The 21,545-nt window shown below is 37.9% G+C and overlaps 6 protein-coding genes and 1 long non-coding RNA gene across 7 annotated transcripts; 4 read left to right on the forward strand and 3 right to left on the reverse strand.

Annotated features, from left to right (window-relative positions):
* Positions 1–110: 110 nt before the first annotated feature.
* Positions 111–16,363, reverse strand: LOC109173678. The gene is made up of 3 exons (XR_002052941.1): positions 15,747–16,363; positions 11,320–11,322; positions 111–123 (listed from the first exon to the last, which is right to left on the reverse strand). It is a non-coding gene; the product is annotated as an uncharacterized LOC109173678 (long non-coding RNA).
* On the forward strand, positions 565–4,697 carry LOC109173674 (putative G3BP-like protein). Its single transcript, XM_019322950.1, has 9 exons — positions 565–917; positions 1,027–1,161; positions 1,539–1,854; positions 2,532–2,797; positions 3,123–3,294; positions 3,437–3,558; positions 3,636–3,701; positions 3,945–4,026; positions 4,314–4,697. The coding sequence occupies exons 1-9, from the start codon at positions 879–881 to the stop codon at positions 4,430–4,432; spliced, it is 1,317 nt and encodes a 438-aa protein (XP_019178495.1). The 5' UTR covers positions 565–878; the 3' UTR covers positions 4,433–4,697.
* Positions 4,752–6,406, reverse strand: LOC109173676. The gene is made up of 3 exons (XM_019322952.1): positions 5,408–6,406; positions 5,142–5,314; positions 4,752–5,063 (listed from the first exon to the last, which is right to left on the reverse strand). The coding sequence occupies exons 1-3, from the start codon at positions 6,128–6,130 to the stop codon at positions 4,928–4,930; spliced, it is 1,032 nt and encodes a 343-aa protein (XP_019178497.1). The 5' UTR covers positions 6,131–6,406; the 3' UTR covers positions 4,752–4,927.
* LOC109173673 lies at positions 7,635–10,446 on the forward strand. Its single transcript, XM_019322949.1, has 2 exons — positions 7,635–7,964; positions 8,409–10,446. Exons 1-2 carry the CDS (start codon positions 7,862–7,864, stop codon positions 9,998–10,000), a joined length of 1,695 nt encoding a protein of 564 aa, XP_019178494.1. The 5' UTR covers positions 7,635–7,861; the 3' UTR covers positions 10,001–10,446.
* On the forward strand, positions 15,096–17,753 carry LOC109173675 (auxin-responsive protein IAA13-like). Its single transcript, XM_019322951.1, has 5 exons — positions 15,096–15,727; positions 16,370–16,695; positions 16,927–17,053; positions 17,195–17,262; positions 17,365–17,753. Exons 1-5 carry the CDS (start codon positions 15,207–15,209, stop codon positions 17,415–17,417), a joined length of 1,095 nt encoding a protein of 364 aa, XP_019178496.1. The 5' UTR covers positions 15,096–15,206; the 3' UTR covers positions 17,418–17,753.
* Positions 17,754–18,990: 1,237 nt separating this feature from the next.
* Positions 18,991–20,519, forward strand: LOC109173677 (photosystem II reaction center PSB28 protein, chloroplastic). Its single transcript, XM_019322953.1, has 2 exons — positions 18,991–19,139; positions 19,927–20,519. Exons 1-2 carry the CDS (start codon positions 19,070–19,072, stop codon positions 20,397–20,399), a joined length of 543 nt encoding a protein of 180 aa, XP_019178498.1. The 5' UTR covers positions 18,991–19,069; the 3' UTR covers positions 20,400–20,519.
* Positions 20,520–20,594: 75 nt separating this feature from the next.
* On the reverse strand, positions 20,595–20,939 carry LOC109173488. The gene has a single exon (XM_019322727.1). It carries the CDS (start codon positions 20,937–20,939, stop codon positions 20,595–20,597), a length of 345 nt encoding a protein of 114 aa, XP_019178272.1.
* Positions 20,940–21,545: the final 606 nt, after the last annotated feature.

A 21,545-nucleotide genomic window follows, 5' to 3' on the forward strand; every position in this document is an offset into this window, starting at 1 on the left:
TATTACACATGACAAAAGTTTAATAATATACACTCTTAGTACATGTTTCTCTCATTTAAAAAAAAACATAACGTTCATAATATTTGTCGGGATATACTATGTCAAAGCTGTGAGAACTGAAACCTATGTTATAAAAAACTGTCACAAATAATAAAACCCTAAGGACTCTCCGACTCGACAGAACATTTGTGTGAGTATTATTGACTACCGAACTTAAATTTAATTATACAACCTTTTTTTATTAGTGAGGTTTAAAATTTCACATCCCACTTAGAAGAGTAACCGGGTACCAATGAACCACAAGGTCCTTGATTACAATGTGCTATATTAGCACAAGGTATTAGGCAAAATTTTTTATTTTTATTAGCACCAAAAAGAAAATTTACTATGCAGAGGTTCTAGCATTTACTATCTTTAACTGATACTCTCTTCTCCCCATGATCCAATCCTATCGGTCCAATTTGTCCCCCGCATAATCATCCGCCGTTGATTCCCTCAGCTCTCTCTGGAAGTCAAAGATTCATCTCACCATAAACCCCCCACTGAACATCTCTGTCTCTCTCTCTCTCTCTCCACATAGATCTATCATTCGCTCTTCTCTCTGCAACTTTCCGATTTCCGATTCCCATAATCGTCCTGAAACGCCAATCAATCTCAGACGCACACATATACAGTATATACGTGTGTATGTATATCTGTATGAACTAGAAAACTTTGGCTTTCATCTCTCTGAATCGCTTCTTTCGGTGCCTAATAAAATAAGGGAGGTTAAATCAGTATATATTTTAAAACCCAGAATTTGTCAGCCCTAGAAATCTCGTGATCTAGGGTTTCAGGGGTAGGTTCCGAGGGGCGGAGGACTTGCTGAGAGTGAGAGAATGGCTACCCCATACGCTGCTCCGATAAGTGCTACTCAGGTCTGCGAAATCAGCAAACTCAATTCATCTCTCTGTTTCTTGATTTGGGATTTTGCTTCTTTCATTATTTGCTGATTAATTTTTCTTTTTTTTTTTGTTTTGTAAACAGGTTGGTTCGTACTTTGTGCAACAATTTTATCAGGTGCTGCAACAGCAACCGGATTATGTTCATCAGTTCTACACGGATGCCAGCTCCATTGTTAGAGTTGATGGAGAATCCGCCGAGTCAGCTTCCTCACTCCTGGTGAAACTTTCTCTTCTTTAAACTGGAATCTGATTAAGTGTAATTATAACTGAAAGTGGAAGTTTAGTTATTGTTTTTAAGGTGCACTGATATTGATGTCCTTGTGAGAATTTTGTTTAGTTCTTGATTTTCGATTTTCTGATCTTTAGTGTATATATGAAAAGGGTCTGAAATTTAGAACGCAACTTGACAAGGTAGATAGCACCTAATATAAACTTTAAATTTTGTGTTGAGAAATATGACTCTCTTTAGTTTTGGGATCATGGTATCCTTCAAATTGGAGCTGTTGAAGCATATAGTATTTTTTTTTCCAGCTCAGAGTACCATATGCGGGCTTCAATTTAATTTGTATGTTTCTTCGTCCTATGTTTTTGCAGGAAATACATTCACTTCTCATGTCAGTAGGATTCTCAGGGATTAAGGTTAAGACAATAAATTCTCTTGAATCTTGGAACGGAGGTGTTCTCGTGGTGGTTTCTGGTTCTGTCAAGCTGAAAGATGTTAGTGGGTGGAGGGATTTTGTGCAGACATTTTTCCTTGCTCCACAGGAAAAGGGCTTCTTTGTTCTTAATGACGTCTTCCATTTTGGTGACATGGAGGCGAAGAACCAACCGCCAGCGCCTCTGGTAGTTTCGGAAAACAATTTTGGTGCTCAACCAACTGCCCCTAGTCCTCCGCATGCAGAGGCACCAGGTACCATTTATTCTTATATTCTATAGAGTTATTGATTACATTAAAAACCTCATTATCTTCCTGCAGTGATTATTCATTATATAATCTTTTTCACAATGTTGTAGTCTTTATTGTAGTGTGGGCTTTCTCTTAGGTTGTATTCCGGGCATTCTCATTCTCTCTCTCTCTCTCTCTCTCTTAGGTTCATTATTTCTTCATCATTTTTGCTTTTTCCATTAAGATGTGTTTGGCAGCAAGCTTTTGGTACTTTATAACTTATAAGAAGTTAGCTGTTGTCTTTTAGAGCTGTTTGGAAAACAAGGTTTTCATTAGTCTATAGCTTATTAGCAGCTAGTCCTTTGATAAGTCATTTACATTAAAAAGCTAGTTCATTACCGAACACTTCCAAGTCAATTAGCTACCTTATCATCTAACACTGCCTAATGCCTATCAGCTACTAGCAGCAACAACTACAGCTAGCTTATCAGCTAGTTGCAGGTTATTTTGTGACATTAGCTTGATACAATCCCAAGTTGTTGGGGTTCTTCACCTCATGAAAAGGTGGATTTCGTTTCCATCATGGATCAATTAGATCTTGGCCTGTCAAATTTATAAAAATCAAATTTAGAATATGCTTAGTATTTCTCTTGTATTGTATTATCTTTGGTTGTGCTTTACCTTGCTAATTCTTTTAACAGCCTCTGACTATGCCTTGGAGGAAGAAGCTAGGGAATATGTCAACATGGTCAACCTAGATGGAAACAATTCTGTTGGTAAGTACAGTTATTCAGAGAATCAGCAAGATTTACAAGAACATGTCCCTGAGACAGAAACAGTGCATGAGGAACCTCCTTTCGAAGAAGAGCCATTTACTTTGCAGAACAATGTGGAAGCTTTGGAGGTGCCTGAACCTTCTTGGGAAGAACCTGTTGGAGAGCAGTCAAAGCTTAGTTACGCTTCCATAGTATGTATTCCTTATATTTTCAACTTTCCTATGTGACATGCATTTTCCTATTTTTTTATATGAATAAGTTGTAAATTGTGAATCATTTATCATTTGACACTCTGGAGGAAGAACTGTATGGTCTTACCAAATGATATTTAATCATTTGAAAATTGATACATTGCACTAGAGGTAAGTGCTATGGCATAACATATGAACTTTGACCTTGTAAATAGGTGTTATTGCATCTAATGCTCCATATATATAACTGAATCTTTCTCTAGGGGATTGTGCTTGCATTTGTTTTTTCTCCACCATTTGGCATATAATTCTTGACAACTTACAGTTGCGCGCACCAAAAGGAAAATCTCCACCATCAGTTAGTGTCCAGCAACCTTTCACCAAGAGCGTACAGCCTACTTCAGACTGGCAACCAGTTGTCCAGCATACAGATGCTGCCTCAACTGTTTTGCCTGATAACAGCCATGAGCTAGCAGATGAAGGCTTATTTCAAGAAGGTGAACACCAGTCTCATTCTTATTAGGGTGCGCACTAGATATGACTTCTAGTGTCTCATTAAGTCATTATTTACTTCTGTTTTCAGTTGAGATTCTTGTTTGTTTGCCAAGCATATGATTTAATGAATCTTTTATCTGGTAGGGGAATCATTGTCTGTGTATGTGAGGAACTTGCCATCAAGTGTATCAACTCTAGATATTGTGCAAGAGTTTAAGAACTTTGGAACAATCAAGCAAGATGGGGTGTTCTTAAGAAACCGAAAGGTTAGTTATTTCTCTTGTGTTAATTATGTGCTTAAAAATAGATATGTGCTGATACAGGAATTGCAACTGCTACTCAGGATGTTGGTGTCTGCTATGCCTTTGTTGAGTTTGAAGATGTGCAGGGTGTTCAGAATGCACTCAAGGTTTGAGATTCATCAAACTTGATTTTTAACTAGCTTTTTTTGTTACTCTGTACTTAATATATAGCTGTTATTTCACAGAGGAATTTGGTGCGGGAATTGCTAAAATATTTTGTGATTTGCTTTGCTTATCATTTTTAGTCATTGTGTGCTATTTATGAATTGACTTAAGCATACCATCAATGGCTTTAGGCTATATCTAATGACGGCAATATGCATCTATAATAATATCATACCCTTTTTTAGGCTTCACCAATACTATTAGCTGGAAGGCAAGTCTACATTGAGGAGAGGAGACAAAACAACAATAGTGCTTCACGCGGAGGAAGTACGTTCTTCAAAACTGCTTTTTGGTTTAAAGTGACTGTTTGAACTCTGATCTGATTGTTCTAGTTTTTTTTTTTTTTTTTTTTTTTTTTTTTTTTTTGGCTTTACCCTTTTGTGTTTGCTATGTCATATTGACATATTGTCATTACTGTATGACCGTCATGTGCTTTGCAAAATTTCAAGATTTGAATAGTTTTTTCTCTTATTTGTATTATCGTATTTTTAATTTTTAATGTTACTTCTTTTCTTTGAACACACAACACTGATTTTTGGAATTGCCTTGATCAGGAGGAAGAGGTGGAAGGGGTAGAGGAGGTCGTTCTGGGGGACGGACATTCGGAAGGGGAGTCTATCAAGATAGCGTTGATTATAACAGGGTGAAGAGTAATGGCTTTCGTGCTGCATGATACAAAATATCAATCACTAGTCTCTTGTGTGATGGATCATTAGAAAGAAGATCCAATCAATGGAAGTTGTGACTCATTATGAGGTTTATGCGTAGCATTTGTGGGATGTAGGTTAATGTTTTTTTGTTTTCTTCCCCCCGTTACATTTGAAATGCAAGCATACAATCAATTCGCGTGCCTTTTTTCCTCTTGATTGCTTTTATTGTCTTCAATCTAAGAGGTACATCTTTTACATTGGGTTTGAAATTTTGATTAAATTTACGGAGTTCGTTCTTGTCAATATTCTTTATCATCTTCTCACCTGCTGCCATGCAAACCGTTTTCAAATATCCAATCAAAATCATATACTCTGAATCATTATCAGGAATACAGCTTAGTCGAGTTGAGTTCATCATTGCACTCACTCTCTCCCGTTAAGCTTCTTAGAACTGAAAAGAATTTCATCTGTCATATCTATTATTACTGCTACCTAAAACTACAGGGATACGATTCAATTCAGTGAGCAGTTGCAGAGGCCATTGCTCCTGGATGGGGAACCGCCTTTATATGTGCAGTATTTGGTACGTCATCTTCTTCATCCTCAATGTCTTCAATTTCCCAGAGAAACCTTGCATATGCAGCATGAACATGGCTGGAAAATCAAGAAGTAATGAGTGGAGGAGATGTGATTGAATGTTTGAAACTTTGTTTTATCAGATTGAAAACAAACCTGTCTTCTCCAGCAGCTTGGACTGCGCGTTCAAAGTAGCTCGTTGCTCTATCAGCATCGCGGTGGAGCTCCCAAACCAGGTTAGCATACTGTGATAGAACTTCGCCATCTCCTGGATCTGCTAGAATTGCCCTTGAGTAATATTCCTCTGCTCCTTTAGAATCTCCCTTTGTCTGTTCATCAATGAAACGAGTTAACGAGTAAAAGATGTGTTGAAAATTGTGGCGGAAAATCTGGGAATCTTGAAAGATGAAAAGATGATTCACCTGATACAAGAAGTGAGCATAGTTCCTCAAGAACAGGGGATTGCTGGGATTTTCCGCCACCATCTTCTTGAAGTACTCTTCCATACTGAGCCCATGGTTGTCGCCCCCGCCCCCACCCCTGCCAAAGGCCACTGGCCTACAGCCACCACCGCCACCACCGGTGGCACCACAACCTCCGGTAGGATCATCACCGCCACCATTAACAACCATAGCCTCTCTGATAAGACACATCTCTCTCCCTTCTGCAACCTTCATGGAGTTCAGGCTCATTTCTGCTTTCAAGCATTGATTAACACCATCATCCATGACCGCCTCCAATTCCTCATCTTCCTCACTTTCTTCATCTTCACAACTTCCTGAGCCATGTAACGAGAAAGACGGGATGGTTTCCAACCCATTCACGCGTGGAAACTTCTTCAGTGGGATAGCAAGACTGAACTCATCCTCACCATTGCCGGGTCCATGGACTGCCAACCCTTCCAAGTTCCCCTCCGACATAACTTTTCGAAACCCATTTCTGGACAACTGCTTGCCAGAAGAAAACTCAGAAACAGAAGGGGAGCTAGGGGAGGAAGAACTGCAAGAAAACTTGTTGAAGTTGAGGGATCCAACATGGGGGGGATACAATACTTTCTTGAAATGATGGTTTGGTGTAAGAGCTTCCCCACAACTATCTGCAAGAAGAGATCCAAGAATCGGAGTAGAAGAGCTTCTTAGCAGCATCTTTCTTGCCAGATCTTAAAAATTCTGAATCAAATGCAATAACAGAGAGCCAGAGAGGTACCCTTTTATAGGAAGGTTGAATTATTGGAGATTTGGGTTTGTGAATCAATGAATTTGAACGGTGGAGAATGAAGCACAAATCGATTTTGGAGTGAGAAAAATATCAATTGGACCAGTTGTACTTAGAAAGGTCATGATCTTCACGTGCATAGAAGCATCAAGCATATGCTCCGTTGGTTATACCAAGAAACTTACAATTGCCATTCTTGAACTGTCATTCATAGCCCCTACTCCCAACTTGTGGGAATACAATAAGAAAATCCAAGTTTCACTTATCGGGAGTTATCTATTGACTTTCTTGATTTGACTTGATCAGTTATAAACACCTAGACTCTGGCCTGGTCAGTTATGGACAATTCGATTAATTTATCTTCTCGTGATCTTTTGTTGGTTAAGGTCACAAATCATTAAACGTCAGTTATAATCACCTAGACTTCTTGGTCAGTTATGGACACTTCGATTAATTTATCTTTTTGCGATTTTTTGTTGACTAAGATCACAAATTATTAAACGGGCACATTTAAATAACAGTTGTGAACTTTTCTATAAATTAAAGGAATCTTTTCTGTAAATTAAAGGAATACAACAAGAAAATGACTTGTCTAATTTTGCTTGGTAAGGAAGGCATTGAAAAGGAAACCACTTTTGGCATCCCTCCTTCCATACCCATCTAGAGCCACCACACATTTCATTTTTTGAGAAGAGATGGGTCTTGACGTATAAATTCAATTCAATAACATACACAAGACTAGGAAATAGTGTCGGTCTAAAAATTAATAATTGGTTGTAACAACTTCTCATTATTTGAATTAATAAATTGACTGAAAATTAATAATTGGTTGTAACAACTTCTCATTACTTGAATTAATAAGTGGTTGTAACCGATTGATGCTAAAGTCTGAATTATTAGTTTTTAACAATTATTTTGAATACCGAAAAATCTGTCAAAACATACATGATAGTATAATACATTCTAACCTAAAAACTTATATCATTTATCATCTTAATTTGTATGACTTTCTTTTTAAGGGAAAAATTATATTAATTTTTTTATTGTAAGAATGTAAATGCATACATTTTTTTTTTTTGTTGTTATTTTAGAAAAATAACATTTTTCGTTCATAAAATAATTGTAAAATTCATTCTTAAGTATTGTATTGGTCATACTTACTTTTCATCCCGAAATTATTATTGACGTTACACTTTTCGTTCCTTTATTAATAAAAATTTAGGAACGAAATTTGCAATTTTAGTATAACTCAAGGACGAATGTGCAAGACTAATAATAACTTAAGGATGAAAAGTGAGCATGACCAGCCACGAATTCTATAATTACCAATTTAACAATAAAAATTGTAATTTTTCTTTGTTTTTAATTATTAAGATTTTAAGAATTTTTAATAGAGTTGAAAGTACCCCAAAAATGAAGAAACGACACCGTTTAGCTTTAACTTGCTCTGGATTTTTTCAGATTTTCTACTTTTTCTCCGGCGAGGCGGCAACCTTTATTCCATATTCCACGACCAAAGTATAAACGTATTGACAAGGGAAAGAATTTGCGACGAAACATGCATAGAAGCTCCGTTAGGCTTTGCCGACGGCTATTGATTCCCAATTCTTGAAACGAGTTTTCATGAATTCTTAGGTTCATAATCTTCCGGAGGAGCAAAGATGTTGGGCTGCAAATGCTTGACCTGGACCAGACTCGCCGGTTTCGGGGAGCAGCAACCGGAGACTTTCTCCTTGCCGGCGCCGATTCCTCAATGGCCACAAGGTATGCCTACCTCTTATTTTCCTGTCAATTTTTTATTTTTTTAATTTGTATTAATGCTAAAGTTTTGATCTTTTAGCTAATCTTGCGATTTTTTCGTGTTAATTATCCCAATACTCGTTGATTTGAGCTTTTTTTACTTGCATTCAAAAGATTAATCTGCAAATATCTGTCCTGGAAGTTTACATATTGAGGTCAGATATAGAGTTTGATCATGTTTTGTAGAAGAAAATTTTGGTATAAGTAGCATCCAGATTGTACTTGACCTGTTTGTCAAGTTGACTCTGTGAACTTTAACAGTTCTTTTTCAGCCATTTGCCAAGTCTCATCATAGTGGTTACTGTTACTCTGAAACAAAAGTCTAATGTAATGTGTTTATGTGTGGTTTGATATATTTTGTTTTCTTTCATTTGTTGGTTTGTTGTAATGAAATATATGCATGATCAGGCACAGGGTTTGGTACTGGAGTAATAAGATTGGGTGAGCTAGAGGTTTGCCAGATCACGAGATTTGAGTTTATTTGGGGAAGCAATTTGCCACAGGGTGGGAAGCGAGGTGTTAGCTTTTATAAACCAATTGGATTGCCAGAAGGGTTTTCCAATCTTGGTTATTATGCCCAACTTAATGTAAAGCCGTTGCGAGGTTTTGTTCTAGCAGTTTGTGAAGTGGCTAAACCTCATCCACACACCTCCAAGTATATTCCAGCTCTCCGGAACCCCTTGGACTATACGTTAGTTTGGAGTTCGAATGATGAGAGCGAGGATGACTTTGCTGCGTCTGGTTACTTCTGGTCACCTCAACCACCGGAAGGTTATAAAGCTTTGGGTTTTGTGGTGACCAACAAGCCTGCCAAGCCTGAACTAGATGAAGTTAAGTGTGTGCGAAATGACCTCACTGATCGATGTGAAACCTACCGCATGATACTAAAAACCACTTCTGAGTTTTCTCAAGTACCTCTTATGGTCTGGAGTACACGGCCCTGTGATAGAGGAATGCGAGGGAAAGGGGTTTCAGTTGGTACCTTTTTTTGCACCGACTATTTGACCTTGAGGGAAGAGCTAGATATCGTATGCTTGAAGAACTTTGACCCTAATCTGCATGCAATGCCAAATCTTGATCAGATACACGCACTCATCAGGCACTACGGTCCCACCGTATTTTTTCATCCAGATGAGATCTACCTTCCATCTTCTGTGTCCTGGTTCTTTGAAAATGGAGCGTTGCTGTACAAAGCTGGTGATGCAAATGGCAAGAGCATTGACGCTGGAGGCTCCAATTTACCTGCCGGTGGATCAAATGATAGGGAATATTGGATAGATTTGCCTAGGGATGGTCGTTTAGCGACTATCAAGCATGGAAACATACAAAGTGCAAAACTTTACGTTCACGTAAAGCCAGCCTTAGGTGGTACGTTCACTGATATAGCAATGTGGGTCTTTTGTCCCTTCAACGGTCCAGCCACTCTAAAGATTGGCATAATGAACTTGGCTCTGGGCAAAGTTGGCCAGCATGTGGGCGATTGGGAGCATTTCACACTCAGGGTGAGCAATTTTAACGGAGAGCTGCAAAGCATATACTTTTCACAGCATAGTGGCGGTGAATGGGTGGATGTATACGATTTGGAGTTCATCGAGGGGAACAAAGCTGTTGTATACTCGTCCAAACATGGCCACGCTAGCTATCCTCACGCGGGTGTCTACCTCCAAGGCTCCTCAATGCTCGGGATTGGAATTAGGAACGATGCTGCCCAAAGTCAGTATTGTGTAGATTCTAGCGTCCAGTACGAAATCGTTGCAGCAGAGTATCTAGGGCGGGGAGTTGTTCGGGAGCCAGGTTGGTTGCAGTACATGAGGGAGTGGGGTCCAACCATCGTATATGATTCAAGGAACGAACTTAATAAGGCTGCCAATCGTTTACCTCTAACGCTTAGGTTTTCAGCGCTGAACATCTTTAGTAAGCTGCCCTTGGAATTGTCTGGGGAAGAAGGTCCTTCCGGGCCGAAGGAGAAAAACAATTGGGTAGGGGATGAGAGATGGTAACTTTTTGTTATGCCATTGTTCAGTGTATAATTCTTTTCCATTTCCATAGCTTCCATGTTTCTATCAGACTCCCACACTGATTGTAGATCAGGTTAGCAGACAGAAGATTTGTTGTAAGTTTGTAACCTCATGTATATTGTTCCTCACGACGGGGGGTGGTTCGTTCGTGGCAGCCATTAATGGCCCATTATAGTGCACCTTCGATCCCAGGATGGCGAAAGCATGGTCTCTTAAGGAAGACCGTTCTTATGTTGGATTGATTATATGTGATTGTAAACAGGTGTTAGAGTCTTTAATCGGTTGTGTGGTTCGTTTTGTTTGTAGAAGCCGTAATCAAGCCATCCGCATCTTAGCCAAGATGGAGGTGGCTCGAACTAGGCGTTTTATCTGGTTTGATGTAGATATTATTTCGGTGATGATTACTTAATATAGTTTTTCTTCTTCTATTATATATATATTATGAGGACATTATAGGAAATTGATCCATATAATGTAAAATATAACTCTTAACTAAACAAAGTAATATTATATATCATAATCTAAACTAAACAAATAATGTAATTTTATATTTTTAAAATCTCACATTACCTTTCTAAAAGTAATCCTATTACTTGGGTAATCTAAGATTCCGTGAACAAAACGTCTCATGAGGGTCTAATCTCTTTGAGAATGGTCTTTCAAAATCTAGAGATCTAAATGATCGTAAAAGTTTGACAACTAGTTAGCATATGTGTTTGTCTCATGATGGATATGCTCAGCATATAGCCATTAACGTACAATTTAACTATCAGCTCCAGCTTTTAGTTGAGATGGAACACTGGTATCAAAGCCAAACCAAAGGCCATGAACTCGAATTAATTTCTCTATTAATGCTTTCTCTTGAGTGGGGTCTCTATTAATCAACTTCTTGATTGTCCCACTTGATGAACTTAATGCTTTCTCTTAGGTGGGGTCTCTATTAATCAACTTCTTGATTGTCCCACTTGATGAACTTATTCACAATAAGGGGATAATGTAAGATGCTTTCTCTTGGGTGAGGTTAATAACTAGTGTGGGGAAGAATTGGCCTGCAAGGGGTGGAGAGAATGGGAAAAAAAGAACTCTGCGTGTTTGGCCCACAGCCGGGCGCGTGACATTCACTTTTTTTTTTTTTTTTTTTTTTTAAATTCAGTTTTGATTTTTTTTTTCTCCCCTCCCACATTCTCTTTCCTAATCACTCTTACAATTTCTCCCTAATATGCTCACGGATAAGGATGCTCTTATTAGGATTTCATCTTTTTTACATTCTTATTAATCTTAGCGACATCAACCTATCACACTTTCTTAGTTCACATAGCCTATTCTTTTGTCATCCTAACAATTCTATTTTATTAAGTTTGGGAAAAAAATCAACTCCAAAAGTGAAACTACAGAATCACTCGTTGTGACCATTCACGACACTACAATTAACCTAGTTAACTGCTAACAGGGACGGAGCCGGGGGCAGGGGGCGGCTGCCCCCCTCACCCCACCCCACCCCACGCCATCCCATATATAATTTTTGTATGTATATATAGTACAAGTTTTAGTATTAGTATATAAAAAAAATTATTAGATGTCAACAAGAATGAGTTAGATTGGTTGGTGGAGCACATGTTTGGTAATTGTAAAGGTCAAGGGTTTGAATCCTTTGGCGTTAACATATTTTTACAGTGTTTTTAGTAGGTTTTTTTAATATTAAATACACACACATATTATATATAATATTCTTTTATATTAATAATGAGATTTGTCATTTATAATGTGTTTTCTATTCAAATTGTTTTATCAAATTAATTATGCTTCATATTTTGTTATGAATATTTTTATAAAGTTTCGTTATTTTTCGCCTATATCCAACAATATTTCTTAGATAATTTATATATTTATTTTTTTAAAATTATCTCTTTTGTTTTAATGTTTCACCTTTACTGAAAAAATTTCTGAATCTGTCCCTACTTCTTCGCCCCCTCAACTAAATTTCTGATTACGTCCCTGACTGTTAATACTATAATATAATCTACACTAATCTTAACTGTTTATTTTTGTGATACATACAACGATTTATTACTACATATACATGAGTTTAAACTTCTAACTTATTCACGTTTAAACAACTAAAACTTCTCACTCAGTTCAACACATTTTCATAATATATTACAAATATTACTTAAATTTAGAGTCAAACTAAGACAGCCAAACCTAGTTTGTTACATACAAGTGGATGGTGGAAAAATGGAGAGACATGTTTTAATGACAAAAACAAAAGTTGATGTTAATTAAACTGGAAGTTTAGCAGTTGACCAGTTGACCTAGACTGTATCAAATGGTGTCTGGTCGACCATTGAGACGACGGTCCATCTTACACCCGACAATGGTTTATTAATATGCAAAATTATTATTTTATATATCTATAGCCACTCCCACTTCAACATGCATATATGTAACAAAAGTAAAAACATTAAAAATGATTCTTTGACGTATCTTTTATACGGAGTAGCAATTATAATTATGACCTGTATTTCCCCGTGGACCCCACTTCTCCCTGTAAAGTTTCACCTCCCATATAAATTAAAAAAGAAAAGAAAAGAAAAGATATAAAGTTTCCGAATCCATTGTGGACAGACCACAGTACAGGAGTGACAGGTTAGGACCACAGCTTATAGAAAATTGCTCTAAACGCGTCTTAGTATTTGTTTTTTTTTTTTTTTTGAAAAATAGTACAAATAGATCATTGAACTATTTAGGGATAACAATTAAGCCACCGAATTAGCATATGCCAAATTAATTTATGAACCTGCAAAAAAAGTACAATTAACATTTTTATTAGGTTACTAATAAATTTGTAATGATTAAGATGTTATGTGTATTTTTTATTTTTTAATTTATTATTATTATTGTTATCCTACTAAGCATTTGATCAAAAAGAAAATAAATTAGTGTAGTTTTCAATTTAAAAAATTAAAAACTTAAGTTTTAATTTAAATAATATATATATATATATATATATATATATATAATGACATTTAAAAAGATATAAATCACGATAACTCAATGACTCTTGTACCCAATCTCTAACCCCCAATTATTTGTGATGAGGTTGGAATTTTTTTTGTTTTTTCTCACCCCAAACCCAAATGTGTCGAGACTTGTGTTGTTAACGTCACTACGTGTACAGGGAAGGTATCATTATAGGATAGGGTTAAAAATGTAAAAGTGTAGCCATTCGTTTTTATCTGTATCCACGTGTCCCAGGTTTAGTACACAGTTATGGGAGGCGGTGAGAGCAGATGAGAGTTTCCAGAAGGTGGGCGGGCATTACGTGACTGTATTTGCTGCTTTTCCGGGGCCCACTCTTTGTCGGCTTGTCGTTTGGAACCACACCTCTTGGCCCCACTTTAGCTGTCCCTGTCAAGTGTCATCCCTCTATACCAACGGCCCATTTCCATACTGGGCTCTCCTCCCTTTTTGTTTGGCCCATTTCTAGAAAGCTAACGAAATGGGCCCTCCTCCCTTTTTGTTTGGCCCATTTCTAGAAAGCTAACTCTTTTTCCGTGTTTTCATTATCGAACACAGTAATTAATCTATTTTTTGAATTGTAAGTACCTCTTTTGAGTGAGACAACTGATATAGAGATTTAAGGTCTATTCAAGTGTTTTTACTACCATTAGAATATGTCTTATTAGGGTTCGAAAAGATAAGGTATCTGGTATTACCCAATTCAAAGCTATCTCGGTATGGAACTAATGCTTTGTGCCTTTGCTACTCATAGTGCGTTTAAGAAAGTAATTGAAATATTTCACCACGATAATTCAAAAATTTAGGTTGATTGATAAGCGAATTGGTAAAATATTGTAATACTGAAAGATAGACTTTTTGTAGCCTTCGACGGTTACTCAGTTATTTTCTGAGTGATAAATTACACCAAAAAAATATACACAATAAAAATATTTGTAAATATTTACATAATTTAATTTGTCAATTGAATAGTATATACTTTCATTTGTTAAAATTAAGTTAATATAAAGAACGTAAATTATAAATGACGGGAGTAAAATGTTGATAAGAGTAATGCTACACATTACTTTTTTTTTTTCATCCTATTCATCTATCGACTATCATGATGTGTTATTATTTAATTAATTGCTAAATTCTATTTTTAAATAGTAATAATGTCAGTCAATTTCTGGCTTACGCGTTATAACTGGAGGTTAAAGCTGCTTTTGCAAAACGTCTGAATCCAGAGAGGGGAATCATGACGCCTACAACTGCTCAGGTGGGATGGTTGAAATCGACTAGCGGCTGGCTAAAGCTTAAAGTTGATGGTTGTTGCAAGGGTAGTGGTGTGGCGGGATGTGGTGGCTTACTAAGAGACGAGCAAAGGAATTGGTGCAGAGGTTTCACCTTTAATATAGGGTTGTGTCAAACGATTGAGGCGGAAACTTGGGGGATTCTATATGGTCTGCGAATGGCAAAGGAATACGGCGCAACTAAACTCATTTTGGAGTGTGACTCCAAGAGACTTATCGAGAATCTCCGCAAGGCACCGAGCGAGCAGGACTTCGACAATAACATTATATGGAGATGCCTGCGAGAGGCTGAGAGAGTATCGGAGTTGGATTTTGTGCACATCCCCAGAGAAGAAAACAAAGTGACAGTCAGCTTGGCCACGACGGCACTCGCCCATCAGATTGGCCTTCGTGTCCTCTCCGAAGCACCGCGAGTTTTAACATAAGCAATCAGGTATGATCAGCTGGGAGCAACGATTCCTAGACGTTACTGAATTTCTTGGGTGTCCCCTCTCTTATGATCCAAATAAAAATAAAATAATGTCAGTCAATTTATAAACACCAAATGACATCAAAAGTAAATATTACATAAGAAATTTATGAGGGGTAAACATTTCTCTATAACCGTAGGTCAGTAGGGGAGAAATATAATATATTTAATTCAGACATCATAATTATTCATAAATTTATGAATAAAAATATACTCCGTATAAATTAAATGAGTAAGATATGGTGGTTGGGTAGTATACATTATACAATGGGAGGAAATACGAGGGAGAAACGCAACCAAGAATCAAAGGTTGTTTGGGCACTTTTGTCTGCAGACGAACAGCGCGACCAGAGTGGCAGCGGGTACCGGTTGGAGAAACCCATGATGAACTGAGGCGCACAAAGCCGACATGTGGGGCCCACCCTCCCCCACTCCCCTCCTCTTTGTCGACTCCAACACCCACACCTACTTTCCTTCACCCCACACCCACACAACCATTTCCCTCATTTTTCTTGCCCACCAACAGCTAAGAACCAACAAAAACCTCTCTTTTTCTCCCCTTCTTTTGTTCTCCCTTCAATCAGGGATTTCTGGGTTTTCCATGGATTCTGCTACTCTTGAATTGATGGACAGTGGTGGTGGTGGAGTGGTTTCTGCCCTTTCTGGGGGTTCAATCTCAACAGTTTCTTCTTCCTCTTCACACCCAGATGAGTCTGGGCTTGAATTGGGCCTTGGGTTGAGTCTGGGTAGTTCAAAGTCTGCTCCTTGGGGTCAATATGGAAGGATCTTAACAGCTGAGGATTTCCCTTCTGGGGTTTCAAAGTCTTCTTCTTCATCTTCATGTTCTTCTGCAACTAAAGCCAACAATAATGCTTCTTGTGGCACCAAGAGAGCTGCAGATTCTCGTTCCCCTCCCCGTTCTGGTGTCAGGTATACCTCTTTTTTGTACCCTTTTTTCTGTTTAATCTCATTTGATTATTATACCATGAATTTCAAGGTTATGTTTTTGCATATAAATATGTTGTCTTGGTTTGCTCTGAACCTTAATTGTTGGTTTTGTTAGTTGCAGATTAAAATTTCTATATTCAAGATTGATATGTAACATATGTTTGTGTTCTTTATGTAATGACTGTTTATGTTAGTTCCATTCTGATGAGAATTGAAGCTTTCCTTTTCTCTGTTGTGTTCTTTATATGCATAATTACTTTATATGATCTCAGGAATATTAGTATAATTGGTTAATTATTCTTGAGGAATCTAATAACTATAGATAAGATCTGCTGAAATGGAGACAGAAGAAGGCTGTCACCTAAGTCAGATTCGATGTTTATTGTTTTCGTGTTTCCTATGTTCTATCCTTGTCCTTAATGTTAGCTGATCGAATCGAGATACTCTCATTAGAAAGATTATGGAGGAAAGGACTATAATTTGGACTCGGTTTACTGCATATTTGGAACAATGGACTTTCCCCGGCCTTGTGGCTTGTGGTGTTTGTTTTTGGCGCTTAGCATCGTTTCAGAATGATTTTGATTTTGTTGCTTTTTTCGTTTTTGCGGGAATTTGCTAATGCAGTCAGGTTGTGGGATGGCCTCCTATCAGAACGTATAGAATGAACAGCTTAGTCAGCCAGACGAAATCTCCCGAAGAGTTTTCCTCGTCCACCGTCGAGAAAAGCAAGAGCAAAGTCATTGTTGTGGACAACGCCCGAGGTGGCGGCAAGATAAACGGCGAAGCTAAGGATAAAAGTTTTGTCAAGGCGTCCTTGTATGTGAAGGTGAATATGGATGGCGTTATGATCGGGAGGAAGGTGGACCTCGGTGCTCATGCCAATTACGAGGACTTAGCGGGCACCTTGGACGAGATGTTCTTTATGCCCACCACAACGGGCCACACAAGATGTAAGTAGTTTGTTACGAAAGTAAAGAGAGAGTTTCTGAATGTGCTGTCGTATACTGTCTTATACTGTCATATAGAAAAGAGAATACAAAACCCTATAAATAAGTGCTAGAAGACTACGAATAGTAAACAAGTTTAGAAGTGAAATTGCTAAATATATTCAATAAAGTCGAGGTTACAATTGATGCTAAACTTTCAATTTGCCAACAATCGTAATATTTCTCCTCTATCAGGTGAAGAGAAAAACGCTATGACAGATGCAGCTGCATGCCCGAGACCGTTGGATGGATCATCTGAATTCGTGCTTACTTATGAAGACAAAGACGGCGACTGGATGCTTGTTGGAGACGTTCCATGGGAGTACGTTTCTTATTCACCTAAAAACTTACCCTTTCTAATTTTTCGTCAGCCTATTTTTTTCTTAGTACATTTGAGGGGAACGGGGATTACAGAATGACCATATTTACACACTTGGTAACACTGCTGTGCGATTTCTTTCAGGATATTCGTTTGCTCGGTCAAGAGGTTGAGGATCGTGAGAAAATCCGAGGCCAATGGGCTGGGAATAGGTACGAACTAGGCCAAAACGCAATTCTTACTTCATTTCGACACTAACAAAAAAAAAAAAAAACATTTTCTTGATCATCATCTTCGTCTTTTCTGCACTGCAGCTCCAACTATGCATCAAGAAAGGAATGGGAGACCAAGGACTAAGCTGATATGAGTTCTACTAGAACAACTGATAGAAGCATACTGGATTGCCAACTTTTTGTTGAAACCTCAAGGCGTTTATTTTGCTTATATTAATTATTATTATTATTATTATTTGTTTTGCGTACCCTCGGGAATATACAGGCAAGTCATCATCTGTGGAATACATCATCAGAATATCGAGTTTGCTTGGTGCTGTTGTAAGTATGGAAGTGCCATTTTGGTGCATTTTTGAGCTTTTTACACTCTGAGAAAGAGGAAATTAAATACTGTTTTGCAAGATGGTTATGTATTGGAACCTTCATGTTGTTTATGAATCATATAATACAAATTTCCACTTTTACTGTTCTTTGTTGATTGTTGCCTTCTCTCTGGTGCATAAAATTTCTCTCTTCCATTGATTGATTTAATGGTTACATGATATGCTTATTAATTACTTGTATAGATGTTAGTTTTATACGTTTCGTGCGTGTTTTTTTGGATCAAGAAGAGGGGTGACCTCAATAAACGTTACTAATAAGAAAATCTATTATTCTGTTATATGTATTCGTTAAAGTTCCAAGATATGGTGATCATAATCGCGAGCCTAGCTCATTTTTCACTATTGCGTCACATTTGTTTCGTTACTGATAAGAAAATCAGTTACTCTGTTATGCTTGTGATAAATATGTGCCAACTGAATGGCCCGTATTTGTCAAAGTTCCGACCTCATTTGTCACTATTACAGTTATATTCATTGATAATATGCTCAAACGAGAAAATCAGTTACTCTGTTATGCTTGTGATAAACATGTTGTTCAGAAGTTCCAACACATATGTTGATCATAGTTCCATGGCTCATTTGTCACTGTTGCAGTGATGTTCATGGGAGAAAACGACAATGTTTGGTCGTGGACAGCAGGTGCTGAAAGACCAAGACAAGGATATAACATGGGAGTTGCTTGGGCTCTTGCACACACCATTTGAGAAGAAAGAGGCCCAATTCTAGAGCCATAATAAAATTTTGGGGTCCCACATAGCTAGCTCAGTTAGTTCGACAGATCCAATATCTTACTTTAGTAATAGTGTGGGATTTGAATCTTATTGAAAAATTAAGGATTATTGAAAGACTTTGATCAATCAATAGTAGGGCTGTAAATGAGCCAAGACGCTCGCGAGCTGCTCCGTCAAAACTTAGCTCCAATTCGGTCAACTTCGAGCTCGAGCTAAACTCGAGCTCAATGTCTGTTTAATGTGCCCAGTAATTTAAAAGTGACGAAGACCTTTTGTGCCCAGAGCGTACATATAAAAGTTAAAAATTTCGAGACAAAGACCTTTTGTGTACAGAGTGTACATGTAAAAGTTAGAAATTTGAAGACCTAGAGATTAATGAAACACTTGCGATTTATCTCATCCAACAACTCTTGAACAGAAGCTTTTAGATACTTAGGATTAATCTGGTGAAAAGCTAATGTATAATGAATAAGTAATATTGGAGGGTCAATCAACCACCATCAACCATTTCAATCCTTTCCAGAGCCAAGACTGTTTTATGAATGGCTGTGGTTATGACACCACTACTTCACTGTCCACCACCCCATCATCTCTCTCTCTCTCTCTCTCTTAAAATCTTATATTTCTTTCTCCTCCACTGTCTCTCTCTCTCTCTCTCTCTCACCGCACATAATGGCAACACTACAGTCCCTTGCTTTCTCTCCTCCATGTTCACATTCCCATCAGCCTCGGTTTGCTCTAGGTAATTTATTCTCTGTGGGTCAGTTCATTTTGGTGTAAAGTTGTAGTCTTTCTGCACTTTCTTTAAAATCCTTAAAATGGGTATTGTTGGGATGGAATTATTGTTTCATTTTGCATTTGCATGTTAAACCTGAGAACTGATTGTCTAATAGCAATGCCTTTAAGGAAATTGTGTTTTCATATGGTTTTGTATAGTAAACCCTATATATACCTCTGCAATGTCTGTTCAATGTAAATGTAGTAATGAATGATGAAATATTGTGAATTTGTGATGGATAGACAACTAATGTGGATTTGGTTATGAAAGAGAAGTTGAGAATTGAACCTATTATCACTAAAGAATGTGATTTGATTATGAAAGAGAAATGCCCATTTTATTCTTGTGAAAATTAGGAGAAGTTACCAAGAAGGGTTAGTTCAATTGGAAGGGGAGAGAACTGACCGAGCGAGGCTCAACTAGATTAGTCTCAACCTGTGGGATGTGTTGAGCATATAATATATAATTTATAAACATAAATGTGCAATCCAACTATTAGTTTTAGGCTTTTAGTTGAGATGTAGCACATTGGGTTCGAATCTCCAAGTCACCTGATAAAAAAGTGACTATGGTTCACGTGTTGCTTGGAGCCCATCAAAAAGTAATCGGCTGGCGCACGTAAGGGGACGTGGCCTAAGCTTTTAGACGCTGCATATTAGATCAGATACACTGTTTCTGCATTGTAATTCGAAGAACTGTCATGGCAATTGACTGGGAAATTTGCGAGTAAAATATATTGTGTGTTATGCAGGTATGGCATCTGGAGTTATTCATCAAAAACCACGCTCCACGTTCAGTGGTCAGCCACTGTACCTGCCTCGTTTGCATATTTCCTCCTCCACAAAAACCCGAAAAACACCTAGCAGACTAACAATAATGATGGTAAAACCATCGATTCAGTTCATACAAGGAACGGATGAGCAGACAGTACCAGATGTTAAACTAACGAAATCCCGGGATGGAACAAATGGCATGGCCATATTCAATTTCAGCCAACCCTCGGTTTTTGACTCGTCTCAGGAAGTCGGTGACATTACTGGGTTCTACATGATCGACGAAGAAGGGGTTCTCCAGTCAGTCGATGTGAATGCCAAGTTTGTGAACGGGAAACCTGCAGGGATCGAAGCTAAGTACATCATGAGGAACCCTCGGGAATGGGACAGGTTCATGAGATTCATGGAGCGCTATGCTAACGCTAATGGCCTGGCATTCGTCAAAAAATGAAGCCATTCATTTTCACTTTCAAATTTGTAAGGCAAACTGAAAGAGTGAACTCGAAAAAACATTAAAACATCCTTGTCAATACACAGTTTTGCTGCTGGCAATCATTTCTTCATCCTGCTTATATTACTATGTTTAGAAAATTGTTTTGCATTACATAAATGTGTGTCAGATTCAACAAAAGCTCGGGACTTTTAGCTAAAGAAACAGAGACAAGAACAGGGAGATGATCAAAGCTGCAGAAAGCAAAACCACAGAGAATGCCACAGCTGTGTCACTTAGTCTGTTCTTTCTTTGCAGAGATTCAGTCCGGAAAGTTAAGCCATCGATGGAGAAGCTGACCCCGGGATCTCTCAGTCTGACACTGCTCCCGACCAGGATGGAGTTGTTCACGCCTTGAACGTTGTTGCTGATGTAAATGTTTATGCAGCAGCTGTCCCGGGAGTCGCCCGAGCATGTCCGGCGGGCGATCATCGTTGCCCCGACGTTGGTCCCCTCCATCTTGACATCCTCAAACGACCCAAACTCGCCTCTCGAGGACATGAATCAGATCGGTTTGGTGGGATTGATATTAGAAAATGTTTTGGGGTGTTGAATGGGGAGAGGGCATTCTTGCTTTAGGTACAAATCCTTCAATTAAAGAATGAGTTGAGGGTGCTTTTCTCCTTTCACAAGTAAAGCAGATGTTCCCTTGGAATGACTTAATGACATAGGTGAAAATTTGGAGGTCTAGACAAAAACTAAGTTACAAGTATAAAGAATGATACCCTTTCTGAACCAAACGTGATGTTAGTGATTTGGTTGTGAATGATACTCTTTTTGAACAGAAATTGCAATGCGCGTGTGGTAACTAGTGTATATATATATATATATATTTTGGTTCCTGTGAGAACAGGTCTTCCCGTGCAGTTAGTGCGGCATACACCATTAGGTATGCATAAATGTACCATACAGTGTTCGAGAATACACCAGAATGAAATGTCAAAAATACACCACAAAAAAAAATAAAAAAAAATACACCACACATAATGGATGATGTATTTTCAAACACTGGTGCATTTATGCATACCTAATGGTGTATGCCGCATTGACCGCATGGAAAGACCTGTTCTCACAGGAACCCCCTATATATATATATATATATATATA

This window comes from Ipomoea nil, unplaced genomic scaffold, assembly GCF_001879475.1.
Source record: "Ipomoea nil cultivar Tokyo-kokei standard unplaced genomic scaffold, Asagao_1.1 scaffold0482, whole genome shotgun sequence".
NCBI classification, from domain to species: domain Eukaryota; kingdom Viridiplantae; phylum Streptophyta; class Magnoliopsida; order Solanales; family Convolvulaceae; genus Ipomoea; species Ipomoea nil.